At 40.4% G+C, this 24,641-nt stretch overlaps 1 protein-coding gene across 3 annotated transcripts in view; it reads left to right on the top strand.

Annotated features, from left to right (window-relative positions):
- The window catches only part of fbxo41 (F-box protein 41), a 69,560-nt gene that overhangs the window by 34,770 nt on the left and 10,149 nt on the right, over positions 1–24,641 (top strand). For all 3 annotated transcript variants that reach the window (XR_009129932.1, XR_009129933.1, XM_058073933.1), the window contains exons 4-8: positions 2,181–2,938; positions 3,407–3,636; positions 12,951–13,158; positions 19,494–19,567; positions 21,563–21,951. Coding sequence is in view for 1 of the 3 variants with exons in the window: in XM_058073933.1 (XP_057929916.1) it covers positions 2,390–2,938; positions 3,407–3,636; positions 12,951–13,158; positions 19,494–19,567; positions 21,563–21,951 (1,450 nt within the window). In the remaining 2 variants the exon portion in view is untranslated. The remainder of the gene's footprint in view (positions 1–2,180; positions 2,939–3,406; positions 3,637–12,950; positions 13,159–19,493; positions 19,568–21,562; positions 21,952–24,641) is intronic.

Genomic DNA, 24,641 nt, shown 5'->3' with positions numbered 1-24,641 from the left:
CATTTTAAGCATCTAGGTATCATCTAATAACACCGGATTCTGATTAATGACTAATATGTTGTTTATCTGCTGAATGAATGCAGTAATTCTACTTTTTTTATATCGCATCGTTCAGCAACAGCTCCGTTTTCTCTGCATGAGAATTCTCTCAGGCGTTGAAGCTCAGAACACTGCCTTGTTTTTACTGTCTGTTTATGCTTGACGAAGGTGAAATCTCTTGGCACTGTTTGCTGCCTGTTAGAAAAGCAGACTCAAGGCTGTCTGTTGTGCTACTCAAGTCTTAACGCTCAAAAAAAGGTTATGTTTGTTTGCTAGGATTACACAAAGTCTACTTGATCACCTTTGGTGGGACATTGGTCAATGGAAGAAGAAACATTTCAATGTTGGTGCGGATCTGGATAAACAAATAACTTTTTCTTTATATTTTATACAGTCACGGCCAAATCAAGATTGGCAGATTTCTGAGAATCCTTTTAGTTGTGAGGTAAATTTGGCACCCAAGTCTTTCTCAAAATCAAAGATTAGATCAATCATTGTGTGTAATACATAATATCTGTCACACCCATTGACTAACAGTACCGCTCTGTGAATAAGACAGTATTCATTACCTTCGAAAAAAAGGCTGAAAAAAGTAATTTTATATTTGTGTCTGTCTGGAGACATATACATGCAAACTTACAGATTTAGACAAACAATCAGGTCGGAGCTTTTCTTCCTGTCACTCACAGACAGCTATAGCTGCAATGGAGACCAACAAAAGTGTCTCAAAGATTGGGAAGGTTTTCTTGACTGGTCAAAAAAAATGTTCATGGAAAGGAAGAGTTGTCTTATATTAAGAATAATCTTATATTTGGATCAGTTTAGATCATAATCATTTACAAGTATTAGTCTTTTTTATTTTACTATAGTCTTTTAGGATTTCTCAGTGTTGTCATAATACAGCATGTGGCAACCAAGCGGCTCCATTTCCTTCCATTTTCCTGTCTCATTTAAAGACTCACTTTGGATTTCTTGAAACAGATGGGAACACCAACTGCCCTCGGAGCAACGCTTGTGAAATACTCCTGCTTTAATAAGTGGGCACAGCCTGCTCATACATTCCCTGTTGTAGCCTCACCAGACTACAAAATTTATCTCATTCATGACTTCTTTGCATTTTCTATTGATGAACCCCTTGCTGAGAAACAACCTGCATGTGTGTAACATAAAGTGGACATCTTATCTAACTTGACATGCAACCAATGTAGCAAAATGGGAGTTTTAAAGCATAAAACATTTTAAAAAATGAATGAATACACATCTTGGTGGTTTTACCCAAATGTTCGAGTCATCTTAAAACTCGGATTATAGTAGTAGAATGGAAATATGGAATGGAAATCTTTTTTTAGATCTTCAAAAAGACACAATACTGCAATGAGAGTCAATAGTGTTTAATTTTAGGACTGAAGGGAAGAGTAGCAAGAGTAGGCCAACAGAAGTCTTTTTCAAAAAGGTGCCCTAATTCCTAGACGCCAAGGGAGTGTACAGTCATATGAGCCAGCTGAATGCTGAGAAGTGTATGGATGAACTCTTACAGTAGGATTGTCAGCTTGACTTGTGGCTTGTCGGTATGTTCATTTTCATTTATTGTTAAAAGGCAAGATGGTTTTCACCGCGATGCACATTGCCATTTATTGCAATTTCCTGTTTTGTTCACTTTGCAGAAAAGCCCCCTTGCTGCACTGTTGTCTGACAAATAAGCAACTTTCTTACTTTTGATTCTAATGACTCGTTCTGATATCATTGTCAATTCATTTTGTAGAACAAATAACAACAACAGTGAAGAAGACTCGGCCGACTCCTTATTCAATAAACAATAGCTTTGAGTGCATTGACATTTGACTTGACCGAATAGTCAGTGCTTGATTAGAGGGATTTTGATTAGAGAACCCTCTTCAAGTTGAGGAAAGCTTACTGGTGCTCACAGGCACTCTCAATAATGGATCCATTTCCTGTTGCATGTGCATGTTGTGCACTGAGTACTTGATAACAGAAGCATGCATCACTGAAGCACTGGTTTCATATTTCTTGACCTATTAACTTACCGGTCAATAACCGTTCTAGTTATTACCTAGTATTGTTGGATGACAACCAAAATGTTGCTAATATTATATGCTCAATTGTTTATGTTTGTGTTTTAGGCACTGGACTGACAAATGATGGCTTGCAAAGACAAAGTGAAAGTCGCCCTGTCTATTGTACGGAAGATCTGACTCCGTACTGCTGACCAGCCCAAACTGTCACTGCAACCATGAGAAGACCTGATGGGTACTTGACCTTTGGACCCCACTGGCGCCACAATAAGGTCGCGTGAGCGCCCCCCCTCTCCCTGCGGCAGTTACTGCACGGTATGGCCTCTCTGGACCTTCCATACCGCTGTCCTCGCTGTGGGGAGCACAAGCGCTTCCGTAGCCTGTCGTCGTTGCGTGCCCACCTGGAGTACAACCACACGTATGAGACCCTATACGTTCTCTCTAAGTCCAACAGTGTTTGTGACGCCGCCGCTCTGCTACCCCTAGTAACGGAGGGTGCCCTACTCTCACCTCCAAATAACAACGACCCCTTTGAGCCTTTGCAGCCGTCCGCTTTAAAAGAGCGCCACTTCCCTTGTCGCGAGCTTCCTTGTGTAGATGACCTGAGTTTGACGCCGGCTAGCTCCAACACGTCTGCCAGGTATATCCCCAATGTCGAGTTTCCTCTGGGGGAGATTTTGATGAAGACAGCTATGACATCCACAGACCCCAGTCCTTATGGGAATCCCAGTACAGCTGTAGCTGTAGCAGCCAATGTTGCTGCCAGTGCAGTGGAGGCAGCTTATGAAGAAGGCCTGGCCAGGTTGAAGGCACGGGCGTTTGAACGTCTTGAGCTGGATGAAAGGATGGAGAAGCTCTCTGAAGAGGTGAGAGATCATGGTTGCAATTGTGTCAACTGAACCATGTATCGTCAAACCTTGTTGTTCATACGCCCCAGTTTTTGTCCATCCATCTATTTTCTACCGCTTATCCTCAAGAGGGTATGCTGAAGCCTACCCCAGCTGTCTTCGGGCGAGAGGCGGGGTACACCCTGGACTGGTCGCCAGCCAATCACAGGGCACATATAGACAAACAACCATTCACACTCACATTCATACCTATGGACAATTAACCTAACGTGCATGTTAGGTTAATTGGTGTGTCCATAGGTATGTGCCTCGGATAAGCGGCATAGAAAATGGATAGATGGATGGAAAATTGACAGCAAGGAAGCAATATCTAATGCAGATATTTCAACCTCACACTCACCAACCTCACCAGCAATTCAACATTGTTTCAAGAGAAGATTGTCCAACTGATTTGATTTAACAATGCTTCTCCAACTCCTTTTGTAGGTGGAGCAAAAAATAGCGGCCCGTGTAGGCCGTCTTCAGGCCGAGCTGGAGAGGAAGAGCTCTGAGCTGGAACGGGCCAAGCTGGAGAGTGAGCGGCTCAGCCAGGAGAAACAAGACCTGGAGGACAAGGCCTTAGAGCTTTCTCGGCAGGTGGACGTTTCTGTGGAAATGCTCGCCAACCTAAAACAGGACCTGGTGAACAAGGAGGCCGAGCTCAGCCACAAGCAGCAGTAAGTGAAAGGCTTCAGCTTGTTCCGCAAATATGGTGTAGCTACCCCTCTGCTAACACTTAAGGAACAGGAACAGCGCACTTTGGCTTGTTGTCATCATTCTCTTAATGGCTTTGCTATTTTTTTATAGCAAAAAAAATTATTATGCTCATTTTTCGACCCTTTGTATTGAGTCGTGGTCTCCTATAGAGCAGCTACACACAATCACGGTCTATTTTAATTTATTCCACCCACGGCCCGCCTCCGGGCATGACCACTAGGCTATGATTGGTCACACGGCCAAAGTGCTTCCTAACTATGAACCATATCAGGAAGTCCGCCCCTCTGTTACATCACAAAGGGGCAGTTTTACCACGCCTTTTGAAACCGAGCATTTTTAGCCATCCCAAACTTCTTTTAGGGCTCACTTCCAAATGAGCTAACCTCATTATCTGAAACTTTGGCATCATTTAACACGAGAATAGAGCATTCTAACTACATTTATAGGTCTGAAAAGAGGAAAAAGCATAATAGGTCCCCTTTAACTTGACAATACAGGCACAAAATGAGCTATAGCATAAATGAGGGGGCTGAGTTCTCCCAGAACACCTCGACATTCCCACACAGTGAACAGTTTTCTTTAAGGAAAACTGCACTTTTTTTAAAATTTTGCCCATTATTCACAATGTGAAACATGAACACATATTTCTGTCCCTTTTCTGTACATTATAGCAAGAGAAAACAGGTAAATATGAGCTAACTAACAATGCACATCATGGGAAGTATCTACTTTGACGCTAAAGCCCTGACAAAAAAAAACCCTAAACAGTGTACCATTTACATAACTAACTTGTATATTAACCAAGCTACATGGACGGCTATCAACATTTTTCACCAGAAGACTGGATTACCAGTCTTGGGCTGGAAGACACAGCCATTCCAATGAGAGTGGACATAGTTGGTGCCGTCGATGTTTTTATTTTGCTGTTGTTGATGGAAGTCACATTAGATACGTACTATATGGGCTCTATGAAATCAACACGCCTAGGAAAAAGGTTCGGGTAATGTTTTAAATCATCAAAATACGGCAAGGTACTGTTAGTGTTACGTACATGTGATCAATGTGATTTTTGTGGGTTTTGTAGTTAAAATAGTTGTGTCCCAATGACATGCCTTGTAAGCTATCTCATACTAGCTTGTGTTCTCTTGTTAAAATTCACAGAAAATGGAAATAAATATGTGTTGTGGATAAGATTGTGGATGAAAGAAAGTGCAGTTTTCCTTTAAAGGCCGCTTGACCTTTTGAAAACAATTCGAAATAAGTGAAGCGTATTGGAAGAGTGTAGCCCAAGAGTGGGGCAGGACACAAACATTAGCAACACTAGCATAGCTATGTGAGCTACTGTGGCCCTTTAAGGCTGGCCCTTTAAGGCTGGCCCTTTAAGGCTGGCCCTTTAAAGATGGCCCTTTAAGGCTGGCCCTTTAAAGCTGGCCCTTTAAGGCTGGCCCTTTAAGGCTGGCCCTTTAAAGATGGCCCTTTAAGGCTGGCCCTTTAAAGCTGGCCCTTTAAGGCTGACCCTTTAAAGATGGCCCTTTAAGGCTGGAGCTTTAAGGCTGGCCCTTTAAGGCTAGCTCTTTAGGCTGGCCCTTTAAGGCTGGCCCTCTAAGGCTGGCCCTCTAAGGCTGGCCCTTTAAGGCTGGCGCTTTAAGGCTGGCCCTTTAAGGCTGGCCCTTTAAGGCTGGCCCTTTAAGGCTGACCCTTTAAAGATGGCCCTTTAAGGCTGGCCCTTTAAGGCTGGCCCTCTAAGGCTGGCACTTTAAGGCTGGCACATTTTAACAGCGACACCATGCTAGGTTAACGTCTGTAGACGACTGATAGTAGCTAGTTGGCAGAGCTCCAGGTGTTATTTTAAGATGTGTAGCGAAGCCTACCTTTTTAATTTTTTTGTTTTTTCTATTTTTACAAAGCTGTCCTTTTCAGAATGGTGGGTATATACACGGGGTGGGCTCATCTACAGGTGGGTCAGAGGCAGTATCATGTTTATGAGTTTAAAATATCTTTTAAAAAAACCTTCAAACACATTCCATATCTGCTGACTTGTACCTGTTGTATCCAGCAAGCAGATGTGTCTCCATGTGGACCAGCAACCTTCAGGGCATTTTCAGTTGCACACGCTGAATAAAGAGTAGGCAGATGGGTCAGCAACAAAACACTATATGGAAAAACATATCGGAACACAGTTCTTAATCAACTAATTAATCAAACCTATAAACATCTTAACACCTCAATGAATCTTAACTATTTATCTATTTAAGACATTGTGGACAATTGTGTAGGGAGCAGTTTAGGGAAGACTTTTTTCTGTTCCAGCATCGCTGTGCCTCGTTGCACAAAGCAATATCCATAACATCATGCTTGGATGTGTCTGATGTATAAGAGGAAGTCCATCAAACCCTTGTCATTAACTACAACAAAGATATGAGCTAGGTCATCTCTCAGGTCAAACATCAGTGATGACTCAGACCTCACAAATGGATTCCGTACAAAGCAGTGGACCTTGGGAAAGCACATCCCAAAAAATATGGGGGTAGAGGGTAATTTCATCGATGTATGACCTCAAATTCTGAAGCAATTTTAAAGGTAACCCCCACCAAAAACTTTCCGGTTCAGATATTCCTCAACATCAAAGAAGGAAGTGGGCCGTACATTTGATGTAGGCGTACCTTGTCAAAGGTTATTTCCAGAAGAGTAAGCTGTTCAATTTGGGGAACAACTCCATCTTTTTTTTACATGCTGACTTCTTGTAGGTGTAATATCCTGGTGACCCTCTCATAGCATCATGCAAGACAACCCCCACTTTATTCATCTGCTTCACAAACTGACTAAAATGGCATATTCCGTAAATAGAAGGCGTTTTTGGACACCAATCACAGTGTGGTGATGAAAGTTATTACTGGGCGGGAATCTGATAAGCATGCTGGAAGTTCTCCACAACATGGCAGTGAATGGCCAATTTTAAGTTGTTGTTTTTTACTGAAACACATCCCAGTAGCTTTTATTATGTTGCCCACATTATGATACTATTGCATGCCAGGACTATCTATTACTTGATATCTTGTCGGTGTTACCACTGTTCATGTCATTTTAAAACGTATGCATTCACTGGACACTTCATTAGGCACACCTGCACAATTTAAAGATATTCAATATAAACACTGATTTACAAAGATAGCAAGTTATTAGGACTATTGCATATTCAAAAGTACACAGCAGCTCAAAAATGGAAAAAGAGCATCACAGTTGGTGCACATTCTTTTTCAGTCGGTGACTAAGCATTCTTTAAAGGACACAGAGCCTTTTTGAGTGTCTATACGTCAAAAGTAATGACTGAACTACATTCAATTTTGTGGCAACATTGTGTTGAACATCAGAGGTCACAAATGGTGAAAATGTGAGTTGCTATGCAACAACAGGACACTCCTCCAAATGGCTGCAAGCAGTGGTATGCATAAAAATGTGACACAGGTTGGACCGATGAATTATTCTCCACTCCAAGTAGTGTAAATGATAATGAAAGCAGGGTTCGCTTTAGGTCAGTGTTAAGTATCTTAGCACACAATTTAGTTTGCAGCATATGCTAAACACATTGGAACAATCCAGGGAAAATACATCATGTTGCTGTGTGGATGTCGAAATGGAATTAAGAGCTAGAGCTTTCCACACACACACACATAGGAGGACTTGTTTTTTTCCTCCAGTCTCTCCCTTTCTACCAATATCATAAAAAATGTTTCAACATCATGAGTTAATGCAAAAAGAAACAAAGAGCTAAACAAGGAGCTTGCCTCATTAACAACAATGTCTGATAGAGGAGAATTGAATACATTTGCAAGACATCTGTAGGCTATTTAATGAAAATAAATGGACGGGAAGAAAAAAGAATGTGCTTTTTCATAAATTAACTTATATGGATATATATGAGCAAGCTTTTATGTTAAAACCTTTGGTACATTTCTGGTTGGACATATTTCTTTTTTCATTGTGTGTAATGCTTTCATACAATGCACATTTGTCAACATTACTGTGCATCTGTGTGCAGCACATAGAAACATAACAAACATCATAAGTATGATTTTGTATAAAACTAATAAGGTAAGAAGTTTTCTGCTTCTTCCTACTACTTTTCGGACCTGTTAAATTATGCATTGATTGAAGCATTCAATGTAACTTGTATGCATCTTCAAAATTAAATCATACTCCGGTTTCTTCCACATTACAAAAACATGCTAGGTGAATTGGTGACTCCAAATTGTCCAAGGTATGAATGTGAGTGTGAATGGTTGTTTGTCTATATGTGATTGGCTGGCGACCAGTCCAGGGTGTACCCCGCCTCTCACCCGAAGACAGCTGGAATAGGCTCCAGCTAGTGAGGATAAGTGGCATAGAAAACAGATGTTGAAATCAGATGAAAGCAGATATTGTCGTTATAGCATAGAAAAACCTGTTAATGACTTTCTAAACATGATTTTTACCATTATTAGAGCCCCATAGGCATAAAATAACAGCCCTATAGTCTCCTTTATATTTGTATTATACTGTCTAGACAATCTTTGAAACAAAGAAGAAACTATCTTCTCTTGGCTAATTTTGGGGTGCTGATTTCGAATATGATGTCAGTTATTTCGTTCTTCATTTTTGGTCATTTTATTCCATACAGCATGCAAAAAAAGCAACAAAAAACTATTTCTAATCTGCCTTCTGGAGGCTAGATTTGAAGCTGTGAAAGCCAGATTCTTGCTGAAACAGCTCAATTTGCATTGATTCCCTTAAAGGGCCAGCAGGAGTGGAGTTGTCAAAAGGCAAGAATTCACCAAGACTTAAAAGTCATGGGAAAATGTATCAGGTAAGATGCTGAACACTCCTGTAAATGTAAAACAGAAGGAAGCTGTTACCATAAAATTATGCTTCAAGTAATTGTATTTCCTGTGCTTAATTCATGCCATATCACTTAGTACCTGATTTTGTCTTCACAGCTTCACATTAATTGATGCATTTCAGTGTGTAACACATCACATGTCCTAAAAAACGTGACCCGTTATGACAAACCAATGTAATTTTTCAGTGACATGATGATTCAAAGATCATGACCAATAGTCAACTAAAATAACATGTTCTTCTACGATCAACAATTTGGAATGCTGCACATTTCCAAGTGGCACAAACATCTGTATAATAACAAATTAAAATACAAAATATGAAACTGTGGGCTAGTACAATATGTGAGATTATAAACTGGGTATAGCTGGGCAGGCTATTGAGTACCACCGGTCGCTTCTTATCATTATTTTATGACATGTTTAGACAGCTTTATTAAATATCCCCTACATACATAGTATATTGTAAATTTCCCCACTGAGGGATGAATAAAGGTATATCTAATCATATTGAAATATACGTAGCTGTATTGTACAGAGCAGCCAGGTCAAAAACACATGTATTGTTTTCCTTTACATTGCAATAAGTTCAATTTTTAATGTACTGTTATGATCCCACTTTTGCCATCGCTGCTATTTGTCTGTGGGTAAGAAAAGCAAAACAAACTTGTTGTATTAATCCTTTTGGTGTTCACTGCGCTGACTCACTCAAGATATTGCTGATCAAGCTTTGTCCCACTTTTTATATGTTTGAAATATTTTCCCTCCAATATGTTCCAAACTATTGCAACCTTCAGGCTTTGTGAGTTTGGAGGTTCCACTGTAGTGTCTTTGATGAATGTGTAGCTAATATAGTGCTGTCAATTTTGTCCAATTTCTGCTAAATTGTCATGCAGTGATGTTAAAAAGATGATTTCTTCTTTTTTTGCCACATTTAAATGTTTCAGATCATCAAACAAAATTAAATGACAACTCAACTGAACACAAAATGCAGTTTTTCAATTACTTTATTATTATGGAGAAATAAATCCAAACCTATGAGGCCCTGTGTGAAAAAGTGATTCCCCCAAACCCCACATAATTTTTTTAAGTTGTGGGACTCCAGCCAACCACAGTGAGCGCCATTCCCCCAAATACTCTTTGGCCTGACAAGGCAAAAGTTGAACATTATGGAAGGTGTTCCATTACATCTGGCATAAAAGTAACACCCCATTTCAGAAAAAGAACTTTAGTCAACAGTAAAATATGGTGGTGGTAGTGTGATGGTCTGGGGCTGTTTTGCTGCTTCAAGGCCTGGAAGACTCACAGTGATAAATGGAACCATGAAACCAACTTGGGTTCAGAAAGACAATTTCTCCCTCAATAATAAATTGTTTCATTTAAAAACTGCATTTTGTGTTCAGTTGTGTGGTCAATGACTAATATTTTAATTTGTTTGGTGATCTGAAACATTGAAGTGTGACAAAAAAAAAAGAAATCAAGAAGGGGGCAAACACACTTTCACACCACTGTATTCATACAAAAAGCTAAATCCCATTCAAGCCCTGTCAGTCAATCATCTTTATTCTTAAATATTAATGAAGCATAGTTTTGAATTAATGGAATGTGCGGATGACAACTCTGAAAGGACGCTGACCTGGAATTTTCATTAACATTCAGAGAGAATCCTTCAGAAGAGCGGCCCTTATTATTGATGGCTGTTACAGTGTGGTGTCTTGGCTGTACCCACCTGTTTGTTATATTAACGTTAAGAGGAAATGAAACACTGTTAGCAATGCCATAAATAATACAGTCGATGCATTTCGAATCTGTACGTTTTGTTCATAATTATTCTAATCTCGACCATGAAATACAGTATAAACCTGCAAAAGCATCATTTCACAACTCACACAGACTACACACAAAAATGGCAGACATACTTTCTTCCTCTCCTTTGGACCACGTAAACACACCACCATTTGACCTTGAGGTTTTATGTCCAAGGTGATACAGAGAGCCATGTGCGTGTGTGTTAAAACAAAGACTGACAACACAAAGCAGCCACATCTCGTTCCACTCTCCTTCCCTCTCTTGTCACATGACCCTTTCTCTTCTTATTGGGTTTTAGCAGCTTTAGTTTATCCTTGGCTATATACCAACCTGAGGCCATTTGATAATTAGCACATAGTAATTACAAAGGTTATAAAAGAGTAGAAGATTTCTCAGTCTCTGTGTTGTGCGTTAGTAAATATTTGTCCAGTTCCTTGGTGTTTTAGTACTTTGGTTTCTTCCGGTTCTCCATTTACTTGGATGTGGATTTTGCAGTTGGCGCTCCATGCAAGTAGAATTTTTCCCTGTCTCCTTATTGTTGTTGCTAGTGTACGTACAGTATATGGCCCACTGTGGCTACAAGCTATAATGCATGTGATGGTTTCATCAAATGACCCCAGTTGTCAGTCGTTTTTTTCGATATATAAAAATGCACTACATGTTTTTATAGAGGAGTGAGGAGCACAGCCTTTGACCCTTTAGTGAGCAGACATGTTTCTATCTGTCAGCCCGTCTTTCACAGAGCTCAGTGGACGTGTCAGCTGGATGTGGATGCTTCCAGAAGTACACAGCAGATGGAAGTGACAGTTTGGCCAGGAGGAGATGGATAAGACAGTCATTGTCTCAAGCAGTGCAGACTTAATAGCATCATTTTCTCCTTTTTACATCTTTTCTCGGTTGTTTCAGTCTCATAGTACTCCACATTGATAAGAGTCATGTTGTTTTCCATTCTGAAAAATACCTGGCACGGTCACTATGTATGAAGATAGGTTACTAAATAATTAATATTGACAGATTGCCTTGTTGTAATTATTTGAGAGTGTTTGTAATTGTGAGATTACTGTCCCACATTATGCAAAGAAACATTGGTGTGACTGTTTCTAGCCTCTTTCATACTGTATAGGGAAATCAAGTATTAATAAAGTACTTGATTTTGGACAAAAATATGTACAATTTACATACTGTACCTATGCATATTTTTCACCAATAATAGGCCATAGTCAATCATAAAACAGTGAATGAACATATTGGACAAATATCATCTCTTCCAGAGTGACACTGTTGCTATTATAAAAGGTTTATTAACAGTACAAGCAATCTTTTAAGCAAATGTTTGCATATTTTATTATTATCAACCATAATCTAACTTTAAGAACAAGTTAACCACTTTATAGTAAAGTTTCAATGAGGTAAAATGACTCACCTTTTAAATGGGACCTGCACTTTTTGGGGGAATTTTGATCATTCACAATCCTTATGTGAAATATGAACTTATTTCTTTCCCTAACACAGGGAAACGAGTTAATGTCAGCTAGCTTACAATGCTGTCATTGGGATACACCTATAAAAAAGCTCTCTAACAATGTTGCATGGTTTGATATACATGCTGTGATCATACATTAACACATACACTGATTATAACATGTCATAGTTGCAGTATCTTGTCGTATTTTGATGATTTAAAACACTACCCAAACAGCTTTTCTCAGCGCATTGATACACATTCTTATGCTCGTCAACAACAATAGACACTTACAATGTCCGCCGTCCTTGGGATGACTGTGTCTTCCCACACAAGACGTGTGCTCCAGTCCTCAGGTAAAAAATGCGGATGACAAACCATCTTGTTGAGTCTTTGTAGGGAAATGGAGAGGTATCCACTCTTCCGTCTGTGAATGACGCTGTGATTAGCAATTAGCGAGACGTCATGTTAGTTAGCTAGTATCAATGCGCAGAGGAAATAAAATTGGGAAGTGTTTTAAATCATCAAAATATAGCAATATAATACAACTATTATACATGTTATCATCAGATTACGTGTTAATGTATAATCACAGCATATATATCAAACCATGCTACGTTGCTAGAAGGTTTTTTTAGAGGGCTTCATAGTTGAAATACTAGGTGTATCCCAATGACAGCATTGTAAGCTAACTGAAATTTACTTGTTTTCTCGTGTTAAAATGCACAGAAACGGGAAAGAAATATGTGTTCATGTTTCACATAAGACACATGCCAAGTAATGGAGAGGGAAGAGGACGGTGATACTAATACATAGTGGCATTTTATAAATATTGCGTCAATTAATGTGTGTAAACAGTCAAAGAAGTACGCTTAATCCTTCACATTGTCTAATTGGATCTTTTTCAAGTACTACAATCTTATGTTAATACCTTTAATTATCTTGGGGAAAAATCCAAATATTTTGGAATTTCAAAAGTGACAATTCCAAACGACAGCTTGTCCCACGTTACAACTTTAGAAATCAGACACCTTGGGGACAACTACTGATTGTTTCTACTGTCTAAACCTACAAATTAAAGGCTCTAATAATAGTGCCCCCTTTCCCATTATCCCCTCTTTGTTCTCAGGGAGGTTGCGCAGATCGACCAGTTCCTCCAGGAGACGGCGGCACGAGAAGCCAACGCCAAAGTTCGCCTGCAGCAGTTCATCGAGGAATTGTTGGACCGAGCGGACCGTGCTGAGAAACAGCTCCAGATCATCAGCAGCTGCGGCACCACGCCAAACGGTAGTCTGGGGCGCTGCAGTCTTCAGGCATCAAAGGGAAATGGACGCCAGGTGAGGAAATAATTCACAAATAAACCATTCTTGGTAGATCCAATACAAAATGCGTATAAAAAAAAATGTTGAACTGACACTATAGAAGACGTAAGTATTATTGTGGCTGTAGTCTCGTAGCATTGCATCATATAAAAGCTGTTTCTAATATTTTGACCCTTTCATGTGGTATTGTGGGATATAATGCAGTTTTATGCTGCTGTAAAATACAACCACTTTGGTAAACATCCATATAATGTGACGGTATGTATTAAAACCAAGTATTATCATTATAACAATATTGAATCGAGTTGAGGCTGAACAGTTGCGTAGTGGTTAGCGCATCTGTTTCACAGCTCAGAAGTTCTATATTCAAATCTCCCACCAGAGTTCTTTTTTGGAGAGAGGGAGTCCATGTTCTCTCATGTGCTGTTTACTCCAACTCCATTATTCATTCCAAAAACATGCATGTTAGGTACATTTGAGACTTGGGGCCGACTAGGCGCCGAGCACCTGCCCTGTGCTGCGCCTGTGCCACGCCAACGGGGTGTGGCCAGTGTACTTTGCAATTTTCATGAGCAGCGCAGTCTAGTTCAGATGGTTACATTAAATAGTGCATTGAACAGTTGCATTGAAATGTCCAGACACTCTGAAAAACCTGACTGTGAGGTTTTGTTGACGACTGTGCACTGTGTGCCCGTCAATTTACCGTTGCGTAGGGTGCGCTTTGCTTGAACCAATAACACTGGGGAACACTCAAAATGTTGCATTTAAAGTAAGACTTGTTTTTAGTCAATTTAAGTGTGCTGAGTTCAAATCTGAAGTTAGTTTTTTTCTGCAAGCTACAGATTTTATGCAATCTTTAATTTTTATTAAAAATAGAAAAAAATCGAGCATTATTATAGGATATTGCAATGTCAGCCACAAATCAGTATATTTAACAAGGCAAAAGAAACAGAACATTAAAATGTGATTTTAGATTAAAGTACACCATTGTTAGAAGTGCCATATGTTTTTCTGGAAGCGTTTCTCAGAAAACAGTCTTTATCGCAACGTGAAATAAGCATAATTTACAACGTTCTTCAGATAAGAGTCAATCACAGCTAATAACGCTTATCACTTTCTGTCAGTACAGTATTTTAGTCAGGCAGGAATTTGCGTTTGTAACTTTTGCGTTTGTACACTTCATCTGGGCAATCTCGTTTAATACTCCAGCAGTAGTCGGCCATCATACATAGCGACCTTGGTAGCGTTCTTCCATGATCTTTAGGTCTTGGTGGAACCGCTCTCCTTGTTCGTCACTCACAGCCCCCAGGTTTTCAGGGAACTGGTCAAGGTGGCTGTTCAAGAAATGAAGCTTGATGCTCATGTTGCACCTGAGAGCACGAAAAGCGAGGAGCATTCTGTTCACAAGTTCATTGTAGTTCTCTGCCTTGTTGTTTCCAAGGAAGTTCTAAGCGACTGCCACAAAGGATAACCATGCTGCCCTCTCCAAGGCGGTCATCTTGGCAACAAACTGATCATCACGAATGAGGGTTCGAATCTGTGGGCCATCAAACACACCTGCTTTGATCTTGTCGAACGACAACATTCACCTTCGGTATCCAGTGCCTTGACAAATTGTTTCATCAAACCTAGTTTGATGTGCAGAGGAGGAAAGATGATCCTATCTCTGTCAACAATTGGGTCATGTGTGATATTTGGCATGCCTGCTTCAAGGGTTTCACGAACAGGCCAGTCCTTCTGGACCCAGTGTCTGTCTCGTGCGCGACTGTCCCACATGAAGAGGAAACATGGAAACTTGGTGAAACCTTTCTGTTGACCAAGAAGGAAGTTTACCATTTTCAAGTCTACACAAATGATCCAGTTGTGCTCACGATATTTTAAGAATTCCATGACCATTCTGATGTCATCATAGTCTTCCCGCAGATGAACTGAATGACCTACAGGCACTGCCCCGTAAACATTGCCATTATGCAAAAGAACACACTTGAGACTGCGTTTAGAACTGTCTATAAAGAGCCGCCATTCAGTTGGATCATAGTGAGGAACACCCAGTTCTTTGAGAAGACCTGGGATATCATGGCAGTAAACAAACTGTCTGTCTTCAGAAAAGAAGGTCACAAAAAGCTGGTCGCGCTTTCTGTAATATGACACTTTAACAGTGTGATCAACAAGATTTTTGCCTTGTAATCTTGATGCCAAAAGCTCAGCTGCTTTCTTTGAAAGACCTAAATCCCGAACTAAGTCATTCAGTTCAGTTTGGTGAAGAGGCTTGGGGACTGGGGGAGATTCAGTCTCTGAAGAACATTCCTCGGATTGTTCCCACTCAGTTTCTGGCAATTCATTGTCACAACTGTCTTCCTCGTTCGTATCATGTCCAATGTCTTTATCGTTTAATGAAGGCAAACCTTTGAAAACTGGAACAGGAATGGAATCTATGTATATAATCTCAAAACGCATAGATTTGGGTTACGTAAGTTCATATATTTAGACTATTTCATCTATCTCAAATTGCATGAAAACTAGAGCTTATGGAGAAAAACTAATTTCAGATTTGAAATCAGCACCTAAAAATCATTCAGAATCAGTTAAAAAATCCAATGCAACAGAAAGTTGAAAAAATATTGTTCCCCAGTGTAATAGAAGACGTCGGCGCTGGCGATCTTTCAGGGCACTTTTGGTGCGCTGTTTTGTCACGAAATTGTCACTGCGCTGGAAGCTGAAAGTGTGGACACCTCCCCTGGTGCGCCTCCACGCCCATATCATCAGAGCCCAGTCTACCGGATTACCAAATTGGCTATGCACAGTGGTGCACTGGACCAAATTACCACATTGTGGTGTGGGCCACACTCTGCCACCCTGCGCTGCACCACAAAATTAGAGCCCTTAATGGTTTATTATCTGTATGTTCCAGTTGGGATAGGCTGTAGAAAATGTTCCAGATCAGATCTAGATTATACATATGAAACATTATAAAGTAACACATAAATCCCATATTCACATATTCAGAATTTAGTGTAATGGCGGCTTTGCCTCCTCTGTGTTTAATCCCACACTGATTTAAAACACAACAGTTGAGTGCGTCCTTTTATTCAGATCATCATCCAGAACCTCAAAAAAGACAGAGAGAGGAGGCCACCTGTTATATATTGCACAGATGGATGCGTTGCCAGGGAGACCAGCTCTTGCCGCTCATTCAAGCTTATTATGTGATGTAACATGCTACATATCTGCCATAGATCAAACCGGCTCGTCCGTCTCAAACAACCGAAGATCCTCAGCTCATCCTGTTAATTCACAGACATTGTCACACTTCTTATGTAACGCCACAGCCTGTCTCGCTGGTGTTGGAATCTTCTCTATTAACCTTGCTTTCTAAAATGAGACTTGATGTGCAGGGTGGTAGGACCAGCATGAATCCAAATGATGAGTAGAAGTGTGGAGTCATAGAATGGTTGGCACCTTGTTACTGCATGAAGGGAAGCCCGGAGGAGTCACCAACCACACACCCCCACGCAGATGACTCTCCAACTCTGAGCTGCCATGACAGAAATACAGTATGTGGCACAACATTAGGTCCATAATTAAATATTCGGCCATTACAAAGATAATAATGCTCAGTGTTAATTAAGGCAGTCATGGAGGTATTTATTTAACAGGATGTTTATTCTTAGACCAGTTCAGGGTGTACTCCGTCTCTCCCCCAAAGACTGGAATAGACTCCAGCATGAGGATAGAAAATGGATGGAACTTTATTTTATTTTCTTCTTTTAATAAACCGAAAGGAATTTGTGGTCTTACTTAGATTCATAAATAAAGTACACGCACCCTGCTTCTCTAGGAAAAGCTGATATTTTGTTGCAAACGTTTGATCACCTTCTGTTGAGCATGAATAGATAATCCTCCATCTTGGTAGTCACATTCATTCATTCATTCATCAGAGCCTGAAAATATCTTCAGTGCATTGACTTGTTGCGAAATGTAGCTTTAGAGGTTGCCAAAAAAACTCAAACGCTTTTCCTCTGAATGGAAGGATGGCAGCGACAAGCACCTTTCAGGCCACAATCCCAGCCTTCACTATGTGGTGGAGTACTGCAGTGCCTCCATGTATGACATTAGCAAAAATAATGATGTTGCGGCTCCAATGTCGAGCTATGGGTTTTTTTTAACACCAAAGTGGAGGAAATGTGTATTTTGAAAAATGTGACCATACACTGTGTTCTGACTGCTCATTGGATGAGCATGGGAAGAGGGGGGGGTAAGGAAAGGGGTGTACAGTGAGTGACATCTTGCTATACAAAACCATGAATACATCCCTAAAATGAAAAATCTCAGAAGTAGAGAGTTTGATTCTGAATGGACATATTCATTTCCCTTAGCTGCCAATGATGATGCTGGCTTACCCATGTGCTTGATATGTGGCGAGAAATTAAAATGTCACATTTTAATACATTTTCAAAACAAGCACTCAGCTTTTTCTGGAAAGTACCCAACTGCAGATGGTTGTAAGAGAGTGATTTCAGAACTACTACAGAAGGTTGAACAGAGCATCTTTCAACAAGTGGGTGAACGTTCCAAACTCAACTACATCTGCTTTTGTTGTGACTACACTGGAGCTTGTAAGGAGGACGAAGCCATTCACAGATGGAGAATACATAAAAAAATCTTTCATAAAAGTTATGACTGTCAATCGATGAAAGTATTTCATCATTATTAAACGCACGTTGGATGCACAGCAGAGGGTTAGCGCGCAGGCCACACAACTAGAAGACCTGTGTTCGATTCCACCCTCGGCCATTTCTGTGTGGAGTTTTCTCCAGGTACTCCGGTTTAATCCCACATTCCAAAAACATGCTAGGTTAATTGGTGACTCCAAATTGTCCATAGGTATGAATGTGAGTGTGAATGGTTGTTTGTCTATATGTGCCCTGTGATTGGCTGGCCACCAGTCCAACTGTACCCTGCCTCTCGCCCGAAGACAGCTGGGATAGGCTCCAGCACGCCCGGCGACCGTCGTGAGGAAAAGCGGTAGAAAATGAATGAATGAATGAATAAACGCACGTTGGATACACAGCAGAGGGTTAGCGTGCAAGCCACACAACTAGAAGACCTGTGTTCGATTCCACCCTCGGCCATTTCTGTGTGGAGTTTGCATGTGCGGGTTTTCTCCAGGTACTCCGGTTTCCTCCCACATTCCAAAAAACATGCTAGGTTAATTGGTGATTCCAAATTGTCCATAGGTATGAATGTGAGTGTGAATGGTTGTTTGTCTATATGTGCCCTGTGATTGGCTGGCCACCAGTCCAACTGTACCCTGCCTCTCGCCCGAAGACAGCTGGGATAGGCTCCAGCACGCCCGTGACCCTAGTGAGGATAAGCGGTATAGAAAATGGATGGATGGAAATATACAATTTCTGTGGAATGTACTTCCTGAAATAGAAGGTCAAAATATTATTATCACAACAACTGTCATTATGGTCTAGTGTCAGCCACAATAATAACCATATTGATAAATGAGTAGCTCTAACAGCGTCAATCAAAATAAGCATTGTTATCTTTGTAAAGGCATATTTTTTAGTATTATTGGATCTCATTATCAACCTCCTGGCATGAGGCCACTATCAGGCTGTGTTTTGCTTCCATGTAGAGAGTTGCAACTGGCAGTGGATCCCACTGGTGTGCAATAGCTCACACAACACAAAAGCTCCAGCACACAAACAGCTTGGGGCAAATGAGAGTGAAGGTCAGGTTGTGGTTACACTGTAAAATGGTGTTACTGCTTCATTCTGAAGCCGGTGATTGCCTCCCAAGTGGAATGCTGGACAGACGTTCCTGTAGCGCCACCTTCAGGTCATATTCTCATCTAAGGAAGGCAGTTTTTCAGGCTGAAGGAGGTTTCATTTTTTTGTAGCTGTTGATTTTCTCCACTATTTATGCAGTATTATTTCCTTTGTCACCACTGATTCTATGTATTTAAAGTTTTCTATTTAAATTAATTTTAATTGTGCACATCCACTTGAGGTCTCAGCTTATGTAATTGTGTTCTTGTCTTGAGAATCAAGAAAATATCATAAAATTGTCACAATTTTCCTGTTGTTATATGATCAACCAGTTGAATTACCGTCTTGCAAGAACTGCAAATGCACTCTTATGTTTATGTTGTATTTATTTATACCGTAGTACCCACTGGGGAAGCAATTAAAGACACAGCAAGAGCATTAAAGGTGTCTCTCACCCACACACCACCAACCAAGTATGAGCAGGGGCCATGGCTAAGAACACTTAAATAAGACAACATTTCTTTTAACTCTTCTGGTTTGCTCTCTCTTCTACATCTTCACCTCTCTCTGCAGAGGAACTCCAGCATCTCGGGAAGCACAAGAGGTATCTACCAAGCATCTGAGCGACGTTCATCGCCCAGTACGGGGTAAGGCTTGGCACCACCTTTGCTATTTCGATTGTGATGAGTCCTGACTCACATCTTCATATAAAAAGACCATTACTCATTTTAAATGTGCCATTATTGGGAATTTTGGTACAAGAATAAAGTTAGAAATGACCAGAATACATTAAAATGTTATGAGAATGAGAACATTTGGAGAGTAAAGTCATAATTTTAATGAGCGAATGTAAATATTATTCAATAACGCTCATAATATTATGACTGCATTGTCATAACACAATTATTTATTATTTCCACTTTATACTTGAAAATTACACTTTATTTACTCCAAACTTTTTTTTTCATCATCTTGACTACAAGGATATTAACTCGCAAAGACTTGTCAACAACAATCGACAATATCAGCTCCACAATAACATACTCAACAATATTCAACAATATTAAGTAACACATTTAATTTGTTGATTGTAACTTGTAGATTTACATGCAGAAATTGTGTGATTCATAAAGTTTTACTCCAACATTCATATATTTATCCCAAATATTTTTGTTGATATTTTGATTGACTTGTCTTATGTAATGTCTCCATTTATTTTATAATATTAATATGTCTTATTAACAAGTCATTCATATTTTGTTTTTTACTAACACGGTTCAAACTTTATAATGCTAAAATGCTAAAAGAAAATGCTAAAATATAAGCAAGTGACATATTGTAAGTGTCAACATGTAAAAGTGTGAAATAATGATAATAATCATTGTGGAGAAGGGGTAGGATTAAATAAGCTCCGCTTCTTCCTACTTCTTTTCAGACATGACTTGTACAAATGTAATCATATGATGTTGCTTAAAGGGGATCTATTATACTCATTTTTGGGGACTTTTTATGGAGTTGTGGACTCCTATAGAGCAGCCACACATGATAACCCGCATAGAAAGCTTTCTAGATCTTTCAGACTCTGCACCTTTTCCAGCAGTTTTCTTTCCCGGCCCTCCTCCCGCTGAGCCCACTCTACTGTAATTGGTCATACTCCCAAGTGCTCCTGAGGACTTCTGGAAATATAGGTCTGCGTTTACTGAGGCGTTCTGCAGCCCATACAAGGAAGTCCAGGATGCAGTGACATTAGTAGAAGCCGTGTTTTAAAAAAAAACTCAGCATGAAGAGCCATCCAATACTGCTTTCAGGGCTCACTTCCAAAAGCGCAAACCTCATTATCTGACATGTTGGCATCGTTTAACACGAGAATACAACATTGTAATAACACCAGATGAAAAAATCTAGATAATGCTTCTATGTCAAGGCACCACTGTATGCTACAACAGCTTGTGTAGTCTTGTGTAGCGTGGCGCATACCTGTATGCCTTGATTTGGCAGTGTGCAACCCTCAGTAGAAAACATTAGGACAAGAAACAAAGAATCAAGTTGGCGTTCAAGGGGACAACATAGTGACTATGTTGAGTGGCAATGGTGGCAGTGGGCAGTCGGGTGTGTTACTTCCATTCATCATAAAATGATTTATTTTCATAGTACACAGCTTTATTCTTATAACATTTTTTACTCTTATAAAATTAGAGCTGAATTCTCACAAATGATTATTAAAATGAGTTGTAATATTTTTGTGTATAAAAAAAAGAACAGAACTGTATTTTAATATCACATGTATACGGCATATGTGATGGTGTCTATTATCATATAAGATAAACACTTAAAATATACCGACATGTTTCACACACTGACTGAGCCACCTGTTGGGGTGTAAATGTGTTTCCTGTTAGGACGTCACACACTTCCTGGCCATGAGTCAGTCATGGTGCCACACATAGTGGCCCAACAGCAACCGTTAAAGCCTTCTGTCTCAGCCTGCCTTCGAACTGTACAACTGTTCTGTGATGTATTAATGATGACCTCAGGAGATATTTATACAGCTAACATAAGCCGGTTTGCGTCACTTTAACACAACAAGCAATAAGACCAACTGTATAGTTTGTGTATTGTTTGTGTATTGTATCTTGTCATAGAGCATCGGGTCGGGTCAAGTCAGTCTCACAGTGTTCTGGCGGATATGACAGCGACAGTGTGGAGATGCACCCGATGGAGGAGTGCCCCGAGGCTCAGTACTACCACATGCAGTGCGGCCTGACCGAAGGGGGTTACGACCGCTCCCCTGGATGTGGTGGAGGAGGGTCAAGAAACTGGGGTCTCCGTAAACAGGCCATCCAGAACTGGCAGCGTCGGCCTTACAGGAACAGCACCGAAGGCGAGGAGGGAGATGTATCCGACGTGGGCTCTCGGACAACTGAGTCGGAAGTAGACATGTGGGAGCAGGAGAGGAGAGCTGTGGCAGAAGTTCAGCAGTCTGGCGCCCCCTATCCATACCACAGCAGGTCTGGGTATCGACAAAATGCAGGTAAAGAATCTGGAAATCTGGAAACTATTCATGTTGGTTATATGGACATTATATAAGTATTGGGACATGTGACTAAAAAATTACTAAATTTCTGTGCCCCAGTGCACAAAGCAAGGTCTATGAAGACATGCTTGGATGCGTTTGGCTCAGACCTCACCCCAAGAAACACCCCATTTTGGGTCCTTTGCAGTAGCGGCCCAGTGTCCCAATACTTCTTGTCGATTCAGTGTGCACATACATTGTAGGTTTAAAACGCAGAAGCGTCAAACCATTGCAGATAATTTATATATCCAGGACTGCACTTGGCACTAATATCACTTAGGAGAAAAAAGGACTTTTGGGCCTTTCCTTGTCGTAGGTGAGTTTTGTGTTCACCCGAGACGTTGTTGATGCACTCTTTGTGGGAACTAAATGTCAATTTATTGAATTCATAAAATGCATATAATTGAAGTTAGCTTATCAGGGTTGAAAAAGTTGTTTTTATTCATTTTTCCCTCATCTAAATGGTTCCAGTGAATTTTCGTGAAGCAGGATTCCGTATTTATAAATCAAACATTTTCATAGTATCGAAAATCTCATATCATATAAAACTGTTTATGTCCTTCTCAATACACTTTTAACTGATTTAATTATTAGAGGCCTCTAGAAATGAAATATCACCGACGTAGTCACCTTTATACTCATATTACGCAATATAGCAGACAAAAAAGACAGAAAATGTCTTAATGTAGACTCACATGTTGGCATTGGGAGAGTTCTTGCTGCTGTGGTGTAATATTACTGACACCTAGTGACCAGTGAAAATAATGACATGTATTTAAATACCTTATAATTGTCTTTTACTTAATTCAGCCATGTTTATGCTTAGAAATGCCTAATTTAGGCCAGAAATATACATAGCCTGTAGTCAACCACGAAACAGCACTGATTTATTACTTTATACATTTAGGAAAAATGTCATAGTTGCACAGTGGTATATAGTGGTTAGCGTGCAGGCCACACATTTAGGAGACCCATGTTCGATCCCTGCTCGGGAATGTCTATGTAGAGTTTGGATGTTCTCCTGTGCGTGTGTGCATTTTCTGCGGGTACTCCGGTTTCCTCCCACATTCCAAAAACATGCTAGGTTAATTGGCGACTCCAAATTGTCCATAGGTATGAATGTGAGTGTGAATGGTTGTTTGTCTATATGTGCCCTGTGATTGGCTGGCGACCAGTCCAAGGTGTACCCCGCCTCTCGCCCGAAGACAGTTGGAATAGGCTCCAGCATGCCCGCGACCCTCGTGAGGGTACAGAAAGTGTATGGATGTTATAGTTAAGCCACGAAATTCGAAACGCGAAGATGCCAGGGATAAGTGTAACTGCAATTATATGGTAAAGACATTCCATGCCTTTGACGTACGTCACATCTATCGTTCGAGGTTATTGGTGCTTAATAAACCATTAAGGTCAGAAATGAAATATTTTTCTCCTCTACTATGCGTGTTCTTTCTCTCAGCTTTGTGTATCAAGTCTCAGATCAACACATTTTCACAAGCACCACAGATTGTGCATCTTTCTGTCCAGTCCGCACACAGCCAAGAACCCTTCAGCACATTCTTGTCTCATTGCCACCTCTTTTGAAAAAAACAAATACACGCAGTTTGGAAGGATCCCTATGCACGACAGGGTTGTATGACGCCATCTCATACTCATGTTCTTCCATGTTACACTCAACATGTTACTGGCGTAATGTAGGTGTCCTTATAAAAGAGGCCCAATCAGATGGTAAGTATCCTCACGTACACATTTTTTCCCCCTCTCCGCATGCAATATGCAGCTTGTTGGGCGTTTTTAGTTCATTTGGGAGTCGTGTGTGTAGGCGGCGTGTGAGGAAGACTGCGTTTCTGATGGTTTTGAGCAGACGGCCTTGGAGGCCAAAGATGAAGATGAGTCATCTCCAAGCGATCCTGCATCAACATCGAGGCTTATTTTGGTTCTTCTTGGAAAGCTGCACCCACAAAGCTGTTAGAATCACTCAGCAGAAACATCCGTTCAATTCCTATATCCATTTATCCATTTGTCCTTCACATGGCACTTATGCACAAACATTCACACTCACATTCATACCTATGGACAATTTTCAGTCTATATACAGTACATGTATCTTACAAACCTTCTCTTTGGGCTTTTCCCTTCAGGGGTCGCCACAGAAAACCAATCTTCTCCATCCAACCCTGTCTTCTACATCTGTCTCTCTCACATCAACTACCCTGATGTCTCCTTCACGACATTCATAAACCTCCTCTTTGGTCTTTCTCTACGCCTCCTACCTGGCAGCTCTAAACGCAGCATTCTTTTACCAATATATTCACTATCTCTCCTCTGGACATGTCCCAACCATCTCAGTCTGGCCTCTCTGACTTAATGTCCAATGCCTCTAACATGTAATATCCCTCTCGTTCCTGATCCTATCCATCCTGGTCACTCCCAATGATAACCTCAGCATCTTCATCTCTGCTACCTCTACTTCTACTTCTTGTCTTTTCCTTAGTGGCACTGTCTCTGTATTTGGACTGTGGGAAGAAACTAGAGTACCCATCCATCCATTTATATTTGTATGGTAGAATTTGAAATATAGAATCAATCCATCTGTCTATCTCTACAGCACCACTCACTAATCTAACCATTCAAAAATAATCCATTAGTTT

The sequence above is a fragment of the Doryrhamphus excisus genome, chromosome 1 (assembly GCF_030265055.1).
Source record: "Doryrhamphus excisus isolate RoL2022-K1 chromosome 1, RoL_Dexc_1.0, whole genome shotgun sequence".
NCBI classification, from domain to species: domain Eukaryota; kingdom Metazoa; phylum Chordata; class Actinopteri; order Syngnathiformes; family Syngnathidae; genus Doryrhamphus; species Doryrhamphus excisus.
The sequence above is the reverse complement of the archived record's forward strand: the minus strand, read 5'-3'. Positions and strand labels throughout refer to the sequence as shown.